General features: G+C 45.7%; 5 protein-coding genes across 5 annotated transcripts; 2 read left to right on the top strand and 3 right to left on the bottom strand.

Annotated features, from left to right (window-relative positions):
• The first annotated feature begins 1,255 nt into the window (after nt 1–1,255).
• LOC131288198 (UPF0488 protein CG14286) lies at nt 1,256–1,982 on the top strand. Its single transcript, XM_058317312.1, has 2 exons — nt 1,256–1,516; nt 1,574–1,982. The coding sequence occupies exons 1-2, from the start codon at nt 1,279–1,281 to the stop codon at nt 1,963–1,965; spliced, it is 630 nt and encodes a 209-aa protein (XP_058173295.1). The 5' UTR covers nt 1,256–1,278; the 3' UTR covers nt 1,966–1,982.
• Nucleotides 1,983–2,024: 42 nt separating this feature from the next.
• On the bottom strand, nt 2,025–3,227 carry LOC131287070 (28 kDa heat- and acid-stable phosphoprotein). Its single transcript, XM_058316087.1, has 3 exons — nt 3,033–3,227; nt 2,437–2,907; nt 2,025–2,348 (listed from the first exon to the last, which is right to left on the bottom strand). Exons 1-3 carry the CDS (start codon nt 3,040–3,042, stop codon nt 2,317–2,319), a joined length of 513 nt encoding a protein of 170 aa, XP_058172070.1. The 5' UTR covers nt 3,043–3,227; the 3' UTR covers nt 2,025–2,316.
• A 296-nt stretch (nt 3,228–3,523) lies between these two features.
• On the top strand, nt 3,524–10,454 carry LOC131285307 (putative ATP-dependent RNA helicase TDRD12). Its single transcript, XM_058314161.1, has 11 exons — nt 3,524–3,767; nt 3,835–4,062; nt 4,135–4,393; nt 4,645–5,326; nt 5,862–6,151; nt 6,227–6,372; nt 6,473–7,339; nt 7,403–7,860; nt 7,937–8,590; nt 8,703–8,955; nt 9,041–10,454. Exons 1-11 carry the CDS (start codon nt 3,588–3,590, stop codon nt 10,106–10,108), a joined length of 5,085 nt encoding a protein of 1,694 aa, XP_058170144.1. The 5' UTR covers nt 3,524–3,587; the 3' UTR covers nt 10,109–10,454.
• Nucleotides 10,455–13,308: 2,854 nt separating this feature from the next.
• On the bottom strand, nt 13,309–15,668 carry LOC131286905 (NEDD8 ultimate buster 1). The gene is made up of 4 exons (XM_058315912.1): nt 15,280–15,668; nt 15,006–15,216; nt 14,685–14,927; nt 13,309–14,553 (listed from the first exon to the last, which is right to left on the bottom strand). The coding sequence occupies exons 1-4, from the start codon at nt 15,666–15,668 to the stop codon at nt 13,495–13,497; spliced, it is 1,902 nt and encodes a 633-aa protein (XP_058171895.1). The 3' UTR covers nt 13,309–13,494.
• Nucleotides 15,669–16,668: 1,000 nt separating this feature from the next.
• Nucleotides 16,669–22,275, bottom strand: LOC131285306 (SET domain-containing protein SmydA-8). The gene is made up of 4 exons (XM_058314160.1): nt 22,252–22,275; nt 18,232–18,374; nt 18,019–18,159; nt 16,669–17,947 (listed from the first exon to the last, which is right to left on the bottom strand). Exons 1-4 carry the CDS (start codon nt 22,273–22,275, stop codon nt 16,669–16,671), a joined length of 1,587 nt encoding a protein of 528 aa, XP_058170143.1.
• Between the last annotated feature and the right edge of the window lie 668 nt (nt 22,276–22,943).

Genomic DNA, 22,943 nt, shown 5'->3' with positions numbered 1-22,943 from the left:
GTGATCTGAACACGCAACCTTCTGAACTGGAGTCAGATATTGCAGCGTGGAGTCTGGAGTCAGATATTACTCGAACATCGTAATGATAGCCACCGGTGAATTGTCCAAACGGACAGTGTTCTGTGATACAAGATCGATTCACGTGTAAGATAAAATCGACAGACACGATAATCTGTAATGTAGATATTCGTTTAAATCCACTAGATAACCGGATGTACGAAAAATAAAACTCGACAATGCAAGCAGAACAACACAACGTGAACTGTTGTTTGTAGCTAAAACGCAATGAAAGTAAACTACTGGACAAGTTTACAACCATTAAAAATAAAATGTGCTTGAAAATCCGTGAAGCTCGTTTGTGAAATGTTTGGAATTCCGTTGCACATTTCAAATTTAATGGCATTTTCCTACAAATTGTAAGCAGCTTTGCGCTCAAGTTCGATACAACTTGCAGCTAGACGAATAAAAATCAGGAAAGATGGAAAAATCATATCTTCGATGGGTTTTCTTTTATTCCAGGCCTTGCAATGGTTTACCAATCGGTTATTTGAAAAACTATAAAGATACAAAAAATTTAGCAATATGAGTCAAAATTTATTATCATTAAAACAATAAAAAAATTTCTTCAATAAACGATAACAGATGGAAACACATTTCCTCCAACAATTTTGTTTCGCTTTTGAAGAACTTTCATATGAGGTATTCCTCATTCTTCAGTAATAAAAGTTGGTGTAAGAAGTAAAAACCAACCAACTGGTTATTTTAGCCACTTTTAAAATTTTTGCCAAGGTGATTGAAACAGATGCCCATTTGACAATTTGTTGAATTTGACATGTTTTTGTTTGGGAAATAGTTTTCCGGAAACCTTCGGCATTTAACTCGCAAGACCTCGCGTTGTGAATTTAGATATTTTCGATTTCCAAGTGTAATAATATTATTGTTTCAATAAATAATAATATCAATTTAACTACTTAAAAAACTTCTGCTAGGACTACGTTACGGATTGTAACTGCGTAAGTATTCTCTCGTTCTTTCGAGTTGGTTTTTCATTTCTAACTTTACTGTTTCCAGCAGATTCCGAATCAAATTCTTTGGTTTTGTGATATCGGATTCACGATTTCGGCGGTTAAAGCTTTTGAATTGCGTCATCTTAACATAATTTCTCATATGATTCCCATTTTTTGTTTATCTTTTAGTCGCACTGAATAAATCCTCCCTGAAGAAGAGCGTCTTCCGTGTGCTCTGTCGAAAAACGTATCCTAGGGAAAGAAATTCTTAATGGCTCCACCGAAAGTAAAACTGCATAAATCTACTGGAAAACAGAAATATGTTCCACGACCAAACTCAAGTGGATCTTCGCTACAATCACCCACCGGGAACGTACCGAACGCTGCAGCATCCGATACTTCGCCGGCGACCGAAGCGGATCGTCAGTTCGAGCTAGAGCTCTACTGGTGTATCCAACAGCTGGAAACATCACTCAGCTTACCACACGTGCGGGAAAACAATAAGAAAAGTATGAACCCCCTCCTTTCGCATTGCTCCCTATTTAATGATACAAATCGTTTTGCAGTCGAAGATACCACAAAACTTATCACCACACTGAAGAGTGCCAACCAACCGATCATTAGAAAACGGCAGATCATGAGAACCACCTTCGGGGACTATCGAAGCAAAATGGCCGCGGAAGAGGAATCGTTAGCCGTCAATCCGGACAGCGTGCGCTTTCAGAGAGAAAAAGCCAAGTACCATTTCGTTAAAAAATCATCCATTCTGAACGGGAACAAAGATTTCCGCTTTAATTTCCCACTGGCCAACGGCAATGGAGGTGAATCGGCTGATGTTGCGAACCATACGGAAAAGCAAGAGAAGGAAACGGAAACCGCAAACCATCCGACACACAACTGTAAATATGTCCCTACGGACAATACGTTTCGTTTTAACTTTTCTCCTGCTATCGAATAGAATGTAATAAATGATTCATAAAACACACCCTGCACTAAACACGGAACGCTTTACAAATCAGTACATGAAGACGGAGGCCAATTTATTATATTTTACGTAGTTATACGTTTACAGGTTATCGATAGAACACTTTGTTTGAACAAAAATCAACCGAGTGATACGTTACCACTCTTCAACTTATCCACTAGTTTGTCTAGCTGAAATGGCCTAGGACAACATGCGTGGGATCTTAAACACCTGCCATTGCACACACATTCAACCCGAGATACCGTAGCAGTACGATAATCGAAGTCTTTTCAGCTGATCGGGAAGTAAACAAACCGATGTAGTAAATTTACAAAATTTTAAGCTCTACGAATCTGCTTTCATCTTTGCATCTTTATCTGTAAAAAAAGGTACGAATTAATGAAACGAAGCAAGAAACACAAATCCTTTCCCACAATTAATGAGTTGACTCCCTCCAGGACCTACCTTTCTTTTCAGCCTCACGCCTTGCGGCGGCCTCCGCCCGGTGCTGTTTGATGATTGCCAGACGCGCTAGATCCGCTTTAGCTTGTGCAGTTTTTCCCTCCGCGTGTCGCTTCTGATAGGCCGCAGCGGCACGCTGCTTTTCAAGCTCTTCCTTTTCACGGCGCGTCAGCTCAGGTGCCGCGTCCGGTTTTACCTCCTCGACCTTTCGGTGACTTTTCTTCGCCACTCGATTGGGATTTTCGATTTGTATGACCGCCTGTGCCGCCCCCTTGGGCTCATCGTCCGACTCGGAGGAATCATCCGAATTACCTTCTTCGTTCTCCTCCTCGTCGTCGTCGTCATCGTCGTCGCTCGATTCAGCTTCGCGGGTCTTGCGCCATTTCTTGTCCTCCTCGTCTTTCTTGCGCTGGGCCTCTAGCTCTTCAGGGCTCGTAAAGTTGCGATTGCGTCCCTTGTGGTTAACGTACTTGCCTACGACGAGGAAACGAAACAATTATACAAGAATTGCCATATCCTGCGCATAATAGCAGCCGAATGGGCATCCATCTGATCCGCCATCCGTATTGTTTTGCTTTCGAAAGCACACGATGTAATACCTCGAGGCATGATTCAATCGGCCACTGTATAGTTGCGGGGAGTTGATCGCACGCCGAGTATCACAGCAGTTCCAATGATGGTTGTTAATTATAGTTTTCTGCACCACACGATACGCGGGTATTTTTGCAAAACAATTCGCTTTGTTTCCGCGGACTTTCCACAATCCCAAACGTGTCTCACGGAAGCAAGACGAATCTGTCAGAATCGCAAAACGAAAGCTGAAGCAAGTAGCAAGGAAATGTCAAACGTAACCAAGGAAACGATATCAGAAAGGTCAGTGCGATTTAAACCAATGTAAAATTATGTAAAATTGTGTAACGTTTCCAAAATCTACTCAAAACGCTGCATGTGAATAAAAACATAGCTCTCTCGAATAGAATTCCTTGTTGTTGTCCACACATGAATTCATGAAAGTTTTGTACCTCTGCTTTGTAACAATCTTGGGCTCTTTTGACTGCTCCATTTGTTGCATTGTCAAACAGTCGTAGAACAACGCACTCGAACAAGCAAGAACGTCCGGTGTGTTTGAAGAAGTATCATGTTATGGTGACAATATGGAGGACTTAAACATTATAACTATTACACATTTTGTGAATCCGCATCAGTTTTGGTTCCGGGATGGTACCACCGATCGGGGAAAACAGTTCCTTTCGGAGCTGAACAAGTACTGCATGGCAATGTACGCCACCTCCGGCCCTCAAGAATTCTACGAATACGAATACGATGCAGGAGAGGTAAGGAATCAAAACGTGTTACACAAAGTTTGCGACGTAGTGCAATCGATCCATTACTCTTTTCTAGATAGTAGCCGTTTACGATTCGGCTCTCAAAAACTGGACTCGCAACCTTGTGGTGGGTATGAAAGCGCTAGAACACCAAAAACGCACGTATCAACTATGGTCGCTCGACGAAGGTATGCCAAAAATGGCCGCGGCAAAGGACATGAGGTCGTTGCCTGCAAAATTTACTAAAGAGCCTAGCGTCGGTGTGAAGCGAGGAGTACTGCAAGATGTTCTTCCGGTAAACGAAGTAAGCTATGCCGTTAATCGTACGATATCTTCAATCAATCTAATATACCACTGTTAATTTTATTCGATACAGATTTTGCTTCCCACCGAATCACGTCGTTGCCAAATAGTGTCGGCATCCTGGGACAATAGCATCAATTCGGCGTTGCAGACGTTGATTGCGGGTGCAAAACAGACATGTTTCGAAAATGTTACCTGCCGTAAGACCAACGGCGAGGAGATTTATTATGGCGACTTACGGATAATCTCAGGACAGAATTCTGTGCTTGCAAAAGACTTTATAAAAAATCGCTGGCCCGGTTTGGTCGTTATAGTGGATCAGTGGCAAGCCCGTAAGTATTTCTACGAGCACCAACATTGAAATGTTCTTTTCTCTAATTATGTTTTTACATTGGTTTCCCAATTTAGAATTGCAAGACAATAACGCACCGAATAAGCCAATCGTCGTATCATCAAGTGAAGATGTAAGAAAAATGAATCCAAACATAGTTGAACAGCGCCAAGGCCGTAAGTATTTCTACTAGCACAAACTTAGGAATGGTGTTTTCTCTAATTATGTTTTCACGTTGGTTTTCCCATTTAGAATTGCAAGACAATGACGCACCGAATAAACCAAGTATCATCAAATCATCAAGAGAAGACGTGAGAAAACGGAATCCAAAAGTTCCTGTTAACATTGGATTGCAAGACGAAGGGGATCTCACGATAATGAACAATGCATCAATTATGGTGAATACCTCCTTCGATTACAAGCGTAATTCGGACAGTTCAAATACCGGCACGAGCTCCGCTAATGTAACAATCGATTCAATGACCAGCAGTAGTGACACTCCGTCTGCAACAGCGGAACAGCAAGAGATCTCCATTGTAGTGAACCCTTATGCAATCCTTAGCAAAACAATGGCGCCAGTCCCCGCCCCAATGCCCGATGTGTCCGCTATGAACGCATTGTTAAGCCAGAAACAATTAGTCGACACTGACAACGCTAAAAAAAAGAGCACGTTTCAAAAGAAACTTGAACGTAGGAATCGTCTCAAGAGTAAACTCGAAAATCAGCCAGACGTACAAAAGCCCGCAGCGATAGTAGTTCCTTCGGCTACGGAATCGAATGAATCTAAACTCCCGACAGTTGAAGAGATGCCTCACAGCAGCCCAGCAGATAAAGATGCATCGGAAGAGAAAGACACGGAATCTCCAGCCCTGACCACCGAACTGACTAGTGGGGACATAAAACGATTCGATAAAATGTTAAACAAAGAGACGTGGTAAGTGATTTATGTATGACGTAACGACCCTTTTTTTTTGTTACGATTTGAACTTTAAATCAGTATTGAATTACTGCTGCTTTTTTTTTGTATGTGCTATGCTCCTTCATTAATAATGAAGTCATACCTCACACTGAATAGGTATCCAAACTAAGTTCCTTCAACGACCGGTATTGCAAAAATGCACATTGAATTTATATAGAACAGAACATAATAATCTCCCAATAGCATAGATATGCTATAGATAAAGGGGAAACGGCTGAACTAAGATAAGAAATAAAATATTCAACTGTCACAGTTTTTAATTGTTTCCTTACTGTTTTATTTTGGAAAGCAATTATTAACCGACACATTCGAAACTAAAACATACAAAAATGTTAAAATAATCCAGAAGTTTCATTTTGCATCAAATAACTTACTGATACTAGAACAACATTGCGTTTAACCCGTTTACTAAACTAGTGTTGCAAGTACAGCTGTTTCGTACAACAGTCAGGTCCATGTTAATTTTTTAATTAACCCATGTGTATTACAGCGTGGTATCACAATTGCGGTATCAGCGCATCCTGGTCCATGGGTCAAACCTGCCGAATCCGGTCGATACCATCGCGAAGGTTCACTTTTCTGACGCCGTGTTCCACGCACTGCAGCAGCTTGGCATCCGAATGGTGTACCGGCTGCAGGCACACACCTGGCCCCACATCATCCGTGGCAATTCGGTTGTGTGTGTGAACTCTCCCGGTAGTGGAAAAACGTTCGGCATCTTGCCGGCCATTTGTACGAAGGTTATGGTAAGCGCGTTTGAGCAACAACGCCGAAAGGGCGTACGACGGTAAAGAATTGTGGTTATTTTTCCATCTCACCAGATAAACATGCAATGTGACTTCATACCGTTTGAATCCGGCCCGGTTGGTGTCATCATCTGCCATTCGTCGAAAGAGGTCGAGAGAGTTGGTAAACTGTGTCGAAAGATGCTCAATACGGTGGCAGATGCGAAAATGGTTGTGATCGAGTTCTACGGCATTCGTCGACTGCAGCAAGTTTGTGTAAGTTAGTTGATTTGATCGAATCCTGCAGTGCGAGTTTATCTGTCAACCAAAGGCAAATACTGGCATCATCCTAACACTTTTTTTTAACGTTTGGCAGAATAAATTGCTCAACTCTTGTGCCCTCTTGGTGACGACTGCCCCCGGCTTCCGGCGGATTCACGAATCTTCATTGGAATCGTTGTCGCGGAAGCGCATCCAGATCGTTGCGATCGACAACATCGAACGAATGCAGAAGCACTTCTCCAACGAACTGCAGCTACTGCGCAAATACTGCGACAAGCCTGACCTGCAAATGATCGTAACGGCCAGCTACTGGTACTCGGCGCTGTCCGCTTACACGCATCGGTACAAAAATTCGATCGTCTGTATCGGCGCGTACCTGGAGGCAGCATTCTACGCGAGGGTTCACTTTAAGCTGCTGGTGCGACGCAATGGGACCGACAAGCAGCACGCACTAGTCAGGCACATCCAAGAGCACGACTATCGGACCCAGCGCACGATCGTGTTCGCTAGCACTGCGGAAGATTTGGCTGCGATCGTCGAAACCCTCCAGGAGCACTGCATAAACCATGAGGTGTGCGGTGACGGTGCCGACATCAGCAAGAACGATGGATTCCGCTTCTGGGATCACCATGCGCACGGCAACATTTCCGTGCTCATCTGCCTCGACGAACTGATCGGCCTGCTGGACGTTTCGCACGTGCAGCACATTTTGCACTACTCGCTGCCGAGCTCGTGGACGTCCTTTACGCGGCGCTTCGCAACGTCGTTCAGCTATTACGAGACCCACACTCCGAAGACGGCGGACGACATAGCGGGCAAATCTGGAACAACCAAACCGTCGGCGAAACCCTCGACGCTGGTGCTGCTGGACGAAACCAACAACAGCCAGCTGCCAAAGTTCATCGACTTTTTGCAGCTGCACAACATAGCATTCTCGCAGGAGCTGGCAGATTTGGCGCAGGTCAGTCGCAAATAGAGTGTGTACGCTTGCATTATGTTACATGTTACATGTTTTTCTTCGTAGACCATTCGTAGCCGGAGCGAACACATGCAGGTCCTCAATGGGCGACCGATTGTAACGTTGTGCTCGAAACTGCTGACCCTAGCCGGTTGCCGGAACTCCCAGCTGTGCGTCTATCGGCACACACTGATGAAGGACGATCTCATAACGGGTGGGTTGCCAACGAGTGGCACGATTCGAATGAAGATACTGCACGTCATCTCACCGGCCCATTTTGCGGTCCGCCTCGAGGCACATCAAGTGGAATCGGCGAAAGGAGGTGGTGGTGGTGATGGTGGTTGGGTGCCACTGACCGATGCCTCGCAAAAGTTTCTCGCGCAGGACATGCTCATGCAGTTACACTTTTCAAACGCACAACTACACCAGCTGTACGGAAAGGCGATACAGCGGAGCGATCTCTGTGCACTGGCGTATGAAAACAATTACGTTCGCTGTCGGATTATTCATTTCGAACCGGAAGGGTATGTACTTGAGCGGGATGGAGTGTACTGGCTTTCGGCTAACAATACGGACTATTTTTGATTTGTTTTTCCTCAGCGACTCTACGACCGATGGCGAAGTAGAGCTGCGGCTCATCGATACCGGCCGGATTGTGCACACCAATACGTGCAACTTGCTAAGCCTGCCGGAACAGTTCCACGCGCTACCCGAGCAGGCAATCGACGTCCGTATTGCTGGCGTCGTGCCGCACGATTTCGAGGAAGAATGGGACGAATATTCGACCCAGTACGTACAACGGATGCTCGATGAGCACGTGAAAGACCAACCCACCAACCGGTACATCGAAGGGAAGGTGCTGCTGACGCTACGCGACATGATCTGGATCGAGGAGCTGATGTTGGTCGAAGCGCTCGATGCTGTAAAGAGCCAGGTGGTTTCCGCGAAGGTGAAATCGGCCATCGTGTCCAACCAGTTCGGTGTGAAGGACAGTTCGTTGTTCGAACGAATCGAGCAGCTCGTGGTGAAGGCGGTGGAAGATTCACGCTGCAGTGTGGCACGCTCTTCGGAAGACGATGACGCCGAGAGAGAAAGATCGGACAGCATTTCCTCAACCAGCTCGTTCGAAGTGCTGTCACCCACGAAGGACCCCGGGCGGTACGGTTTCGAAACGCTGCAAAAGGGCTTCCAGTACTACGTTACGATAGGAAGATACTTTGCCCCGGATTTTTTTTATGTTTACCAACTGGAAAAGTAAGTGAAAAGTGTGAAAAACCCCTAGGTGATGAGGAAAAACCCCTGTAGAACCCACCCCTTCGGTTACAAATTATTAATGAAAATGATGTTATTTTCTTGCTCATTGTAGAATGGCGATTATTGAGCAAAAAATTAATGCATACACGGCCAAAAATCGGAGGCTCAAACCACTGACACAGTATGCGGTCGGAGTGTACTGCTTCGTGCGCCACGAGGGCCGTTATCGTCGGTGTAAAATCATGCAAGTACCCGAAACGGCTCCGGTCATCGTTTTCTTGCTCGATTTCGGTGGTACGATCGATTGTGACCGGGAGTCATTGTTTATGATACCGTCCCATCTGGTGCGGGATCTTCCGTTTGCTGTAAGTAGAATGCTCTCTCTCTCTCTCTCGCGCTCGTTTCTTTACCTGTTGATAATCTTGTCCGTTATGAAACACCTTCCCGCAGGCCATCGAGGCGTCATTTGGCTACATTCTACCGCCTGAGGGTAGCAGCTGGACCGAAGATGCTGGATACGCCGTGTTTGACGATGTGCTGGAAAAGTACAATGAAAATCCGGCCGGCTTGATTGCGCACGTCTGGGGGAAGGCCGGGTCGAGTCGTGCCGAGCTTCCGGTCGATGGTTGCAATCGGTACGAGCTCCTGTTGGCCAATCCGGACGAGCCGGATCCACAGTCCATCGTAAGTGAGTTGATCCAGCTGAAGCTGGCCATGTTCGACGGCGGTAGGTATGAACGCGACCGTGAGTTAGAGAGTGACGACGAATCCATGGACGAGTCGTTCGTTCAGGTAAACTTTACCTACGACGAGGTGAAGGCAATTTTATCCAATCTAACCAGTGGTAAATCTGTTGCTCCCGGTAAATCATCCACCAGTTCCATCGTGGAGGTGCCGGTAAGCGACCAGCAGGGCAGCGGTAGGTCGCGGAGTCGGCCGGTTGCAATATCGACTGACACAAACAACACAAAAACCAACACCACCACCGCCACCGTGGAACCGAAGCCGAGCGAAATTGTCGGCCCACTAATAACACGTCAGCGGTCTCCGCACACCCGTTGGCGACAAGATGCCCGTTTGATCACGCTCTTTGTCTCCGCACCGGATGTGTCCAACTACGATCTGTTCGTGAACAACCACTCGGTTCGATTACAGTTTGAGCGAAACGGCCTTGCCTATCTGTTGTCTTTCCGCCTGTTCGGCCCGATCCTCCCGGAAGCCACCGAGCACGAAATACGTGGGCTGTCGATCATGATACGTTTGGCAAAGTTCCCTGGCGCGAACTGGTGGTGGCCCCATTTGACCAACCATACCGACAAGATGCCTTGGCTGAAGTTAGCATCGGCCTCCCACTCCGATGCTGAATCGTCCGATGAGACGAGTCCGGTTAACAATTGGGACAATTTGTTACCCTGCAGACTGGACGGGGACTACAATTCGAGCAGCACAGAGGCGGAAGATGACGATATGGGACTGCTTCAATATCCAACAGAGGAAGATATATTCTACCGTTCATAGTGATCCTTCAGCTTCCGCGATTGTTCGAAAACAACTTTCCATTAGGTGATGTATGAAATTGTGAAATCAATGTTAAGCTAGTTTGTAAGTGATAACGAGGTTTCATGCCAGAAATAAAACGAGCTATGTAACGATTTTTGTAAATGTTTGTTGTATAAAATATTCTTCACTCTACGTACTTAAAATTCGCACAGCCATATCCCTACAGATGGCTCAAGAAGAACACGACCAAATTAACAACTAGATTCCTCCTTCAACTGTAAGATCATGTATACGGCGTATTACGGGATTTAGTGCGAGGGAGGAACTCTCAAAGAACACACAATCCACGCGTTGCGGGCAGAATGTTCCACTAATAAAACCTACAAGTTTTTCATTATAATGAGATTTGGAATTATCCTTGAAGCAAACCCATTTGTTTTTTTTTAACATATGCACAACATTGGCTGTTCGTTTTGACAATTGGGCAAACAGTACAATTTGGCCGCCGGGTTATGTTTCCCGTGTGTGGATATGTGCGTCACACCGAGTGTGTGTGTCAAGAAGCTTGGAATCTGATGTTTCCCATGTGTGGTTTTGTGCCTAGCGTTGTGTTGTTTTGTTATTGTACGGAGGCGTGAAATCCGAAGACAGCACTTGATTCATTCTTGCTAGTTTGTTACCAGCAGTGCTTGTGCTTAGCGTATTCTCTTTTAAAATGAAACAAAACAGTTCACATTCTCTGTACACTATTTGGCTAAAATGTGTCACAAAAAAGCAAACCACAGCAGTGCCTCTGTCGGTCACGACTCGAGGCGTTGGCTTTGCCACTGCTATTACATTCGATCGGCTCGTCACCTCGTTTGAGGGAAAATCACCGGAAGTACCGTTGAGCATCCACCAAATGTTTCGCGTACATCTCTGGGCTGTACACTACAAGCTGTACTTGACTGGAATAGCGACAACGGAGGTTCCGAGTGTCCCCATGCCGTTTGTTCTTATTCCACCGTCAGCGGAGCAAGCCATGCAGCTCGTTAAGCTGCTACCAAGCGTAATGTCCATGATCTTGGACTGCGTTGGTCGTTTAGAGACACCATTAGGAACCTACTTTGGCTGTTATGGTCACCCACCCGCTGCAGCTGACGCTCTATTGGACTACAGGGCGACTACCATCAATCCCGACAACATCCGAGAGCTTCTCAATTTGGCGGCACGAGGAACAGAAGCCGAACGACGTCGTCTCCGCCAACTCTGGTCGATTCCAGGTGCTCGTTTCTCCGAGGATGGTGTTCTGGAAAACGGGGATGATATATATCCCCCGGTCTATGGAACCGATCAGCTTATGACAGACGTCCAGACATATATGGCTTTCGCCTTCCGCCTGAGGAGTTGGTTCCCCCCCCATCTCATCCAAGACATCGTTTGGAGTAGCCAGGCAACAGCAGGGATGCTGTGGAGCACACCGGTCTTGGAAGTCGCACTGCAATCACACTTCCTGATCACAGATGCTCCGGTAACCAACCGTCGCAAGAAGAGGTACGATGGCACCTATGGCGAAGCTGAGCGGCAGGAAGTACGTGGGGCACGTTATCTTCGTAGCACCGTTCCTCCGGGTAGGTTGAGCCGTTTCACATCCTTCCAGGACACGTCGAACCTTTTGACAGTTGTAGGATGTACCTCGCTCGTCGGTGAAGAGTCGGGTCTTCCGGGGACTCGAAACTGCATAGGACACTCATATTGCGTAAGCATGGCGCCACTCTCAACAATGAGTGCTATGCTCTATGCCCCTTAGCGGCGTTCCTTGCCCTGCCAGCAAATCGCTTCTAATTTCTATCTGGAGAAGAGCTTAACTATCCGGATTAGCGCCCGGTGACCAGTAGAATTAGAATCCCGTCGCCGGGATGCAGCACCAGCGGCGCTGCAGGGAGCTGAGACCAGGCTCAGGAAAGCTCGACGTGAGCGACACAATGCCCTCCAGCCGGCGTTTCGCGTAAAACAAATACAGTCAGGCCAAGCCCTGCGCGGGCGAGGCACGGGAGCCCGGTGGGGGCAGGTTTGAGAGATTACGGCACCATGACGGGCAAGATTCAGAAAGGCAAAACATAACCAGATGCTCGCCCTCACATAACTCTACCGTGTAGGTGCATGCTGTGTGGGGGCACCAAAATAGCCCGAGAAGGGAGTAGGCAAGTTATTTCCAACTGTTATATTAATTAAGTAATTAGTGTTTTAAGTGAAATAAATGCGATGAACCCTTACATAAAAAAAGATGCCTGTTTTATCACGCTTCTTGTCTCCGCACCGGATGTGTCCAACTACGACCTGTTCGTGAACAACCTTCAGCCCGATTCTCCCGGAAGCCACCGAGCACGAGGAACGCGGGCTGTCAATCATGATACGTTTGGCAAAGTTCCCGGGCGCGAACTGGTGGTGGCCCCATCTGACCAACCATACCGACAAGTTGCCTTGGCTGAAGATAGCATCGGCCTCCCACTCCGATGCTGAATCGTCCGATGAGACGAGTCCGGTTAACAATTGGGACAATTTGTTACCCTGCAGACTGGACGGGGACTACAATTCGAGCAGCACAGAGGCGGAAGATGACGATATGGGACTGCTTCAATATCCAACAGAGGAAGATATATTTTACCGTTCATAGTGATCCTTCTTCAGCTTCCGCGATTGTTCGAAAACAACTTTCCATTAGGTGATGTATGAAATTGTGACATCAATGTTAAGCTAGTTTGTAAATGATAACGAGGTTTCATGCCAGAAATAAAACGAGCTATGTAACGATTTTTGTAAATGTTTGTTGTACAAAATATTCTTCACTCTACATACTTAAAATTTGCACAGCCATATCCGTACAGATGGCTCAAGAAGAACACGACCAAATTAACAACTAGATTCTCGGCATACATATTTTCCTTCAACTGTAAGTTCATGTACGATCTGTGCATCGTCGGAAGGATTGGGATTTAGTACGACGGAGGAACTCTCAAAGAACACATAATCCACGCGTTGCGGGCAGAATGTTCAACTAATAAAACCAAAAAGTTTTTCATTAAAATGAGATTTGGAATTATTCTTGAAGCAAACAAATTTGTTTTTTTTTATGATGAAAAGCAAAGTAAAGCGCTACGGCTCATCCGGTTGTTGAAAAGTCAAATAGAGAAAAATTCGTGGAAACTATAGCGATACTCCTGTTTGTCGTCAAATTCAAAATTGTATCAACCGATTCTAACTATACGACGCAAATCGTATATTAAATTTAAACTGTGATAAAGATGGCAACATGTTGTAATACTAATGCAACGATCTGTCGTATCGTACTGCCGATCATTCTTTGTGAATATAATGAAGATTGAACGAGGAAATTGTCGTCGCGCAGGGAAAAACATAAAATATCATTCCATACCGAGAAGCTTTTTGTACTGCTCCAAAAGTTCTGTCTCCTCCGTCAGGGCCAGATCTAGATGTGCATCGGAAGACGTATCCATGTCCTTCGAGAAGCTTTTGAACAGGATGTCGAGCATTTCCTTCTTGCGCCGTTTTTCCTCCCTCTTGCACGACCCACTGTCCACGGGTGACTTTTTGCTGGATGATGCTTCCGCGGAATCACTGGTGGATGCTACTTCTGTGCTTGTTGTTTTTTGCCGTTTAGGGACACTCCGGTCAACCACCTCGAGCGATTGCCTCAGCAGCTCACTGTACTCTTTGTCGGTCGAGATGTTGGTCAGCAAAAATTCCATCGCCCGGTCATAGTTGTTGGCGGTCGTTTTGAGGGCCACTTTGGCAACCTCCTCCGGGAACCCAAGAGCAACCAGCTGCTGCTGCAACTGGTCGTCGGCAACGATCGATTGGAGCAGCGCTCGCTGTAGATCGGGCAGATTGTTTTGAAGTTCGTTCAGTGCCTCGTTGATATCGTTGTTGCTTCTTTTCAGCGCCACAGCGGCCAGCTCCTCCTGATAGCCCATCTCAATCAGCTGGTCCACGTGCTCCAGCTTGAGACGCTGCTGCTCGTCGGAACCAAAAACTTCGTGACCAATTCGCTCGTACAGTGCGCGCTCCCGGTCCGAACGCCTTTCATTTGCTTCGAGCGTCTGGCGGTGGTTTTGAATATACTCGATGGCGGCCTCGACATTGTTCGAGCAGGCACGCAGCGCAATCCGTGACTCCTTAAGCGAAAATCCGCACTCCATTAGGCGCGTTAGACACCCATCGTCGATGCGCAGTGTCAACAGTTCTGTATCGACCACGCGGAACATCGTTCGCGCATCGTCACGCTTGTTCTGGTGGAAGAACAGTATGGCTTTAAGCAGATGCAGCCGCACCAGCAACGTTTTCTCACTGGATTGGTCGCCCTTGATGGCAGTGACACGTTTCATGTTTTCGCCATAGCTTTGCCGGAACTTTTGCTCACACAGCTGCAATCTCTGCTCAGCATCGGGCAGTTGGTTGAGATTCTGGAAAGATTAATTAGGTTAAATAAACATAGTAGGCTCGATAAACGTGGAGGCTTGAGTTGTAAAGACACACATTCTTTACTTGCTGCAAAGGAGCACTTTTAATGGAAAATGAAAAGGTTAATCCCCACCTTTAAGCATAGATAACACCACACGATGTCCAAATTAAGTAACGCGTAGTTATCAACAACGCCCAGAAGCTGTGAATTGCATGTCCGGAAATCATGATCCGCTTCCAAGAAAAGCAACAACGCTTCTTCGAAGTTGCCTTCTTTCAGGGCCGCTTTGCCTTTTTCGTATAGCGTCAGTGCCATCAACAGTGCCTTCTTCTCGTTGGTTGGCAAGAAAATTGCATTTCCAGCCTGGTCTTCAAGCTGCAGAGAAAATTAAAGCAGGTACATATGTGTAGGAATGAGAAAACCAGGCCTACTCCAAAAACTCCTAAAACTTACACTCAAAAACTTTGCGCTGTCGTTCTCGTTGATGAGCATTTCAGCGTCCGCCCGAATTTTATGCACCCGGTCGAAGGTGGAAAACTCGCGCTTAGCTTCCTCTTCACACTGTGCCATCACCAATGCCATCACAATGGCACCGTTTGGTAACTTCTGATCCTTAAGTGTACGCCTGCTGTCGACTATCGTTCCCGAGCAGACGAGCTTGATCCTGTGTGAAAGAAATTCTTTCATCATATGAGTCATCCGAACATTAAAAATAGGGGATACTCACTTCCTCCAATCGACCGACAGTCGGTGGCCGATCTTTTCGCACAGGAAGCTACCCGTTTCGCTGACCGGCACCTTCAAGTCGAACGCACGATTCGCTCCCGTTTGCGTCGGTGCCCGTACCTTGAAGGTGGCCACGCCGGTCTTTTGGTATTCGTCCATCGCCTGTAGCTTATCGAGGGCGTGGTGCTGCAGCGATTGGAGCAATTTGACGCACCGGTCACACGGCAGATCCATTTGCGGCCCGAGTGTTTCGGCCAGCTTAGCAAGTTGTTCAACGTCCGCCTTGCGTTCGGCGGTAAGATACGGCGTCTCCCATAGTTTAATTTTTCTTTCGTTCAGCTTTGCCCTCAATTGAATGAGAAAGTTCTCGTCTTCCATGTCAGCATTCATTCTCTACGTAATGCAAGGGGTTAGTCATGGAATTCGCCGAACCAAATCTGCTCGGGAGAATACTTACGCAAAATCAATTGCCGAAGCAACACACACAGAAGCGTTTGAAGCAACCAAATGAAAAATTTCGTTCAATTGAAACGAGGCACACATAAATATGATCAAACAGAAATAGGTGCACAAGACAAACCGCAAATAAATGAATTCACAACGCAAAACAACTGCTTTGCTGGACGACACAGGGACAAGAATGAATAAACGGAAAACGGAAATTTCCCAAACAAAAACATGTCAAATTTGACCATTGTCAAACGAGGTACTTACAACATAGGTGGTACGTTTAGGAGCTCTGTTTCTTTCTGATTAAAAACTAGAAAATGGAAAAATCTTACTTAACTCAAAATCGTTTGTCTTTAAAAGACCTTTGAGTTGGGAGGATCTCATGTTCAAATCGATTTAGGAACTAAAATGGTGTTATTAAATTGCCTATTTCAGCACAACACTTCAATCAAGGTTACTTTAGCTGCTTCGGGCACAATTTGTTTTCTGAAAAACTAAAAAGTATGAAAAAGTCTTATTTGGAGCGTTTACTGACGAAAATACGGCTTATTTGGAAATCAAAATGCGTTAATTTTTGTTTGTGAATCGCAAAGACTTTGCGTGTTCATTGCAAATAAAGTTTCGTTTGATTTTACGACACCGTGGTGCATATTAGAACGAGCTCTCCTACTGGTCTTCAATATTTGAAACTCGAAGTAGCGTCGTTTTCATTGCAAGAAATTTATCTTATTAATCTAGTTTTAATGCAATAATTTGATATATTGTTGTCAGTGTAACTGCATCTTTATTTAAAAAAGTTACAATTCTTTCGTCATCGACAACAGCCGACGAAATAACGAAATTTCGTTCACTTAACACGCTAAGGATAACATAATAAAGTAAAGTAATAAATTATACAGTAACATTCATCGCTCTAAGATGTATGATCGTTTGCGTTTATTCAAACAGGACCCATATTTTTGAGCGCTTCCCGTGCGGCCACCGCTATGCCATGTTCCGGCGTTCCTTCCGGTTCGAGCGCCAAAATACGTTCACTTTCACGCAGCAGCCGCTGTACTTCCTTCAGCCTGCGCCTCAGTTCCGGCCGCTGGATGGTCCCACGCTGGAACAACTGGCCCGCTTCAACCATCAGCGGGACGTGCATTTCGTACATAATAGTGCCCCGCAGTCTGCTCAGTCCCGGCTCCAGCTGATCGATCACCTCCAGCAGCTCCTGGCAGAGAGTTTCCTTTCGCTTCAGCTGCTCACCGGAAAGCTGTGGCACGAGATATCCATCGATCTTGCCGTACAGCTCACAGAGCGAGTGTTTGGCCGACAGGATTAGATAGTGATTGTCGTGGAGGACGGTGGCTTGCATTCGTAGGAATCGCTCGTACCCTTCCACGTCGTTCCCGTCGATGCTCTCCAGCTCGCGAAACAGTTTCTCCAGCAGTAGAATGACCGCTTGGCAAGGCATCGTGTGCGAGCAGAGCTGGCATCGCCAGTCGGTTTGCTGTTCCAACGGGTCCACCGGAAGGATACGTCCACGTTGACACTTGGTGCAGCATAAGGCACTGCAGTAGGTACCGAGTTCCGATGGATCGGAACAGCGGGCACAGTTGCACCAGAAGAACTTCTCCTCCTTAAGGTGCTGACGTCGCTTCAGTGTCCCCTGCAGTATGTACGCGTAGGTAAGTGTAAGTGGTTGGCCAGCCTTCACCTCTCGCAGTGTTCGCACGGTCAGTCGATGTGTTCCGGGTGCGTCCGTGTGGCCCGTGTTCGGTGTACAATCGTGCATCAGGAGATACGCCTCCGGGAAGAGGGCACGTGCCTTCACCGGCTCCTGACCAACCTCGAACGCGTTTACCTCGATGATCCCGCAAATGGTGTGCAGTTCTTCTTCGCTAAACTCCTCGAAGCCCCACTCGTCCCGGATGCGGCCAACGATTTCCCTCTGGTTGCGATTCCACAGCTTCGGTATCTGCTGCCTCACGGAATTGAGTGGATCCATCTCTAGAAGGCGTGCGTACCGATCCGGGTCGATCGTTTTGAGCAACATACATCGAAGGGTTAGTACTGCTTCGTACATAAGTCGGACCTGGTCGTTGGTCGCCGTCTGTAGCAACTTTCCAACGCCTTTGTCCCGTAGTGGAATGCACTCTAGAAGCCGGTGAGATCCATCAGCAACGCTCAAGCTATGACAGTTCGGGGAACATAATCGCCAACTGCAGGTTTCACATCTGCAAACGGAGTCGGAAAAGAATGGTTTTAATCAAACGAAAACCACACTGCGGGGACGCCTGCAACCAACCTGTAAACAGGACAGCTAGCCTCGAACGTACTATGACATCCCAAGCAGACGGGCTCACTTTCTGCACACGGACCAACGATGAGCGGCAAGACTTCGGTAATGGTTTCACCAGCCTTCAGGTCCCTCGATGCCACGATGTATCTGCGGAGAAGCAGAATATCCGAAGCGGTTTGTATCGTGCACCACGTTCATATGGAGCTACTTTCAAACTACCTGCCAACCACATCCGAGCGCTTAACAAGGTAAGGTTTTCCATCCAGTCGTTCCTCCGATGGTTCATCTATGCTACTGTTTACAGCATTTGGCTCTTGTCCTTGGTCCTTGGATTGGTGGGTTGACGAAGGTTTACGGGATTTCTGCAAAAATTATGGTGAAAAGGTAAAGGTGATAATTTAATTGGTTTTATAGTATTATTAAAAGTAGCAGAAGTCGTGTATCCATGACTTGATTATTGAGAATATTTTAATAATCCGCAATGAATCTTTTTGAATAAATCTTGAAGTTTGTTAATTCTGTTTCTTGGTAATCCAAATTCTTCCGTGAAAATTAACCTTATTTTAGGGATTATTGTTCAACATTAAATTGCATTTCCCAAACAAAATGGTGCAAGTTAGGGGTTTAATCAGATATTTGATGAGATTTGATGGAGTTAGATTGCTATACGTCTTGGGTAGTCTTTCTTGTTCGATTTTGTTTGTTCTTCTCACAACACCTCTTCTGTTTCGAAAGATTTCGTTCCAGTATTCAGTGGATTAAAATATTACTATTTTACGCTTATTCCCAATTTCATTTCAGAGTAACGTAGATTCGTGCGAACGAAAAGAACTCTTGTTTCACTTATTGACAAACGTTCATCGAAAAACGATACCAATCAAGCGTTGAAAACATGGCCTAAAAGACATCGAACTGAAAATTTACGTGCACTTGGGTCGTGGGAGGAGGCATCTTTCCGACATGAAAACGTAACCGACAGCAATTGACTTTCCACGACGTCCACCGCCACGCTGACATCCGGTTGATGGAATTGTCAATAATTTAATTAGTTCCTTGTTTTCGTGCTGTTTTTGTTTTCTACCATACCATTCTACCAACCCCCTCCCAAAAACCACAACATCCCCATCCTGGTGCGCCCGAATGCAGGCAGAGCCCATTAATTGTGCGCTTGTTGCATGGCTTTCCCTCCAGGCCAGGTGTGGAATCTGTGCCGATGTGGATCAATGAGACCGCCGCGTCATTCCCATACCCGGGGCCGGCGTTTGTGCATTGATTATAAACGAAAATTGTGTTATTGCGATTGGTTGCCGTGCACACATGCATTAATGAAATCGGTGCGCTGTGCACCGCGTGTTTTCCCCCCGTTTTGCAGTCTGGCCGGGGGAAAAACGTTGGTGCTAGGGTTGGGGGAGGGGTAAGAATTTCCCAGTTTGTTGAGCCCCCCTGCAGTGCGCACTGCTCGCAAGCCGCCAGCTGAGTGTTCTTGAATGCAGGCCATATCCCGAGGGAGGCGCGGAAACGATAAACGGACTGCATAATGCTTTCATTATGGCGATTTTTATCGGCACGATTGGAGAACCTACTTTGGTCAATTTGAATGCTGCATGCTATTTTTTCAATTTAATGTTTAATTACCCCTCAAAGAAGGGGGAAGGCACGCTGAAATGGTGGAACATTGCAAAAAAAGAGGCTTGTTCACTCGCAGATTAATAGTTAATCTCCTGATTGCGCGCTGTTTGCGAATCTCGTGTAAGCGCCCTGCCAAATCGAGAGAAGTCTTCCATTTTGTCGGTGTTGATTGAGTGCTTGTTAAATGCAATTGGTCATTTTTAAATCATCTTCCGTCAAACGAACTGTTATTGAGGTTTGCTCTCGTAGGAATCGCTCGTACCCTTCCACGTCGTTCCGCTGTTCCGATCCAAAAGCACTGTTATTGAGGTTTGCTCTTTTACAAAACTCAATGGATGCTTTGTACTATTTTAAATAAATTAAATGCTTATTTACAACCTTTTATTTTGCGATCGTCATCGGTCATTTTATGAACTTTAGAAGAAACAAAACACAGAAAGACCAGACTCAACTTAGTATTTCACCGAACAATTGTTTCGATTTAACTGTTCATTACTATTCCTCATAACGTGATCAAATAATGTTAACTAATATGTTTTCAACATACACTTGCTGGCATTTTGTTCAGCAACTGAGTCGAGTTTGATAAGAGCGAAAGAGAAAAAAAAAGGACGGTAAGACTGCGCCATATTTCCTTCATCAAATTGCAGAAGAATGAACACATTGTGAGGACATTACAGAACGGAGCAAACGAAGCGAGCTTCAGACAGTGAAGTGAGAAAAACAGACTAAACAAGCGTACCGGTGCGGTGCCATCCGCGTGACATTGTGGTGAAAACCGCCGCCGGTTATTATCGGCAACCGTGAATATGCCACTAAATAGTTTGTACGTGCCAAAATGTTTGCGCCAGTTAATGGCTCTGTTAAAATGTGGTTCTCTCGCTGCACGCAGTGGTAAATTCCACGCTCAGACATTTTCCTCGCGCGTGCAAAGACAATGTGGACCCGAACTGTAAGAACCGGTGGGCTGGCGAGAAGGTAGCACCGGCACCGGGGGCATATTGTATAATTAACTAAATAATTGCAACCATGTGCGTCGGTGCGTGCGTGCGTGATTCTTGTCCCGGTGGCATTCTGTCACACACGCCGCCGAAGCTTGAAACAAGAGACTGCGGCGGTCTTTACAATCTCCTAAACCGAGCAAACGATTGAAGTGGCCCGAGGAGGGGGAATCTGGCCCGTCTGTGCTAATGTACCGCATCCGAGCGGCTTTGGTGTGGTGAAACGTCGAAGGCAAACCAGTGCTGACGGATCGTTGGCTGACGTTATGTGCATTCGTTACTTCGGCTGGTGGCATATGTTTGGCCGGTAGCCGTGTCTTTCAGTGCATCGCTTCGATGTTTGAGATGTACGAAACTTCACATGCGGTTTTGTGGCAGAACTGAGGCACGGTGATATGAAATAAATATTGTTTCAAGCAAATTTATTTTCCCCCTTTTATTTTAAGCTTGCATCATCGAATATTGTTGCCTTGATTCCGGTATAAAATTCGGGCGGTGTGTTCTAAATAACATTGTAATATTTATTTGAATATATTACGTAAACAATTGACCAGAAACAATTTTTGAAATGTGCAATAAAATTGCAGTTGAAATCGACAAAAATGTATGATACTTTGTTGATGTTCTTGTGCTTGTTGTAACCTACACACAATAAAAAGTAGTATGCCACCCTTTTTATGGTTAAATTTCATGTTTTCGAATGCCAAAACATTGTTCAAGCTTGTTCCTCAATCTCACATACACAGAGAACGGGGTTTAGTATGAAATCATTACAAATGACCAGGCGTCTCCATTAATGAAGATTAAACATGATTATTGGAATCCGCATTTTAAAATGAAACTGATTAAGAGCTAACGATCGTAACAAATTTAATTTGCAAATATACTATTTCTAAAACATCCTGAAGATTAACTTTCAAAATGGTAACATTCTAAAATGCCCATATTTGTAAACAACCATGCGTCTCCATTATCGGTGAACATTTTGACATTTAAGAAATGAGTTTAAAATTACTAACTGTTACTCAGTATTTACAACACAACACTCTAAAATCACCGTTTTGCTTTGTTATATTTGATGTTTAGTGTTGCCACAACAAATGCCTACAACAGTAGTTGGGTAGACAATGTTTTTTTAATCGAGGTATCACTTTTACAACGTTTACGTGAATTGAAAAATTGTATTTAAATTTCAATTTTAAAATCAACACAAAGCAGGTTTTAATTTTAAAATCACATAAATAAAAAGGTATTGCAGCAATTTAACACGTTGTTTGCCATGGCTACCATTTTTGATAGCCAGCTGTCATTAGATCTAAAAAGTTTTTGTCCCATAATTGAATTAAAATACTACATAAAATTATAGTATTATTTAATAACAATTCTTTTAGAAACTAAGTATTTGCTTAGCCTTCGAAAACCGTCGGTTAAATGAATGTTATAGACAAATTGTATGAAACAAAGTTGTACTAAAAAGTGTGCTAAAAGCGCTTAGCAGTCAACGTGTTAAAACGTGGTTTAAACATCTTAAATAACTTAATTGTTTATAGTTTTTTAAATGGCCACTTTTTTGTTCTGTGTTAAGAAGAGAATGAACATAATTGCTTACCTTTTTCTTGTGATTGGAAGGCATGGTTCTCTGTATCGCGGCTTCCACTGTCTTTCACTTAATTGATACTCCAACCGGGCGCGCACTGAACCGAAAAAACGTCCCCACTTCGATCGGATACAGTTTCACTATCGTAATTTGCTCGCCTTTCCGGCGCACCGAAGCCGTTCGGTCTGCGGGCGATCGAACCGTCGAGCACACTTTCACGACAAATTTCACTGCTCTGTCACCCAGGCGCGCAGTTCGCTGAGCCGGCGAAGCGACGTTGAACGGTTGTGCCGTATTTTTAGAACTAAATCACAAACACTGCTGCTCCCCCTCCCCCGCCCCCGCGCGGACAACCTTCGTCACGGTGGGATTTTCGTTTCGTTCCGAGCCCTCCTTCGGTCGTGGTTCACTTAATTTCTCGTGCGAACCGCCTTCACTCGGAAGCGGCAGGCATAACCGGTGGGAAAACAGAGGGGAAAATTTGGAAACTCGAACCCCGGGTTTGAAATGACCCTCCCGCCGGGTGGACTCTCCCCGCCCTGCTGGTCGTATTTATTTATTTATTATGGTGTAGCGGAATGCCCCTGGAGTGAAATGGAGCCACCTGGTCGGGGCGCGTCACGTCGACGTGAGGTGAACGCCAGCTGGTGCCGTCAGTTTCCTTCGGCCAATCGTGACAGATCGCGCGCGTGCGTTGGGTTGGT

Source organism: Anopheles ziemanni, chromosome 3 (genome assembly GCF_943734765.1).
Source record: "Anopheles ziemanni chromosome 3, idAnoZiCoDA_A2_x.2, whole genome shotgun sequence".
Taxonomy (NCBI): domain Eukaryota; kingdom Metazoa; phylum Arthropoda; class Insecta; order Diptera; family Culicidae; genus Anopheles; species Anopheles ziemanni.
The sequence above is the reverse complement of the archived record's forward strand: the minus strand, read 5'-3'. Positions and strand labels throughout refer to the sequence as shown.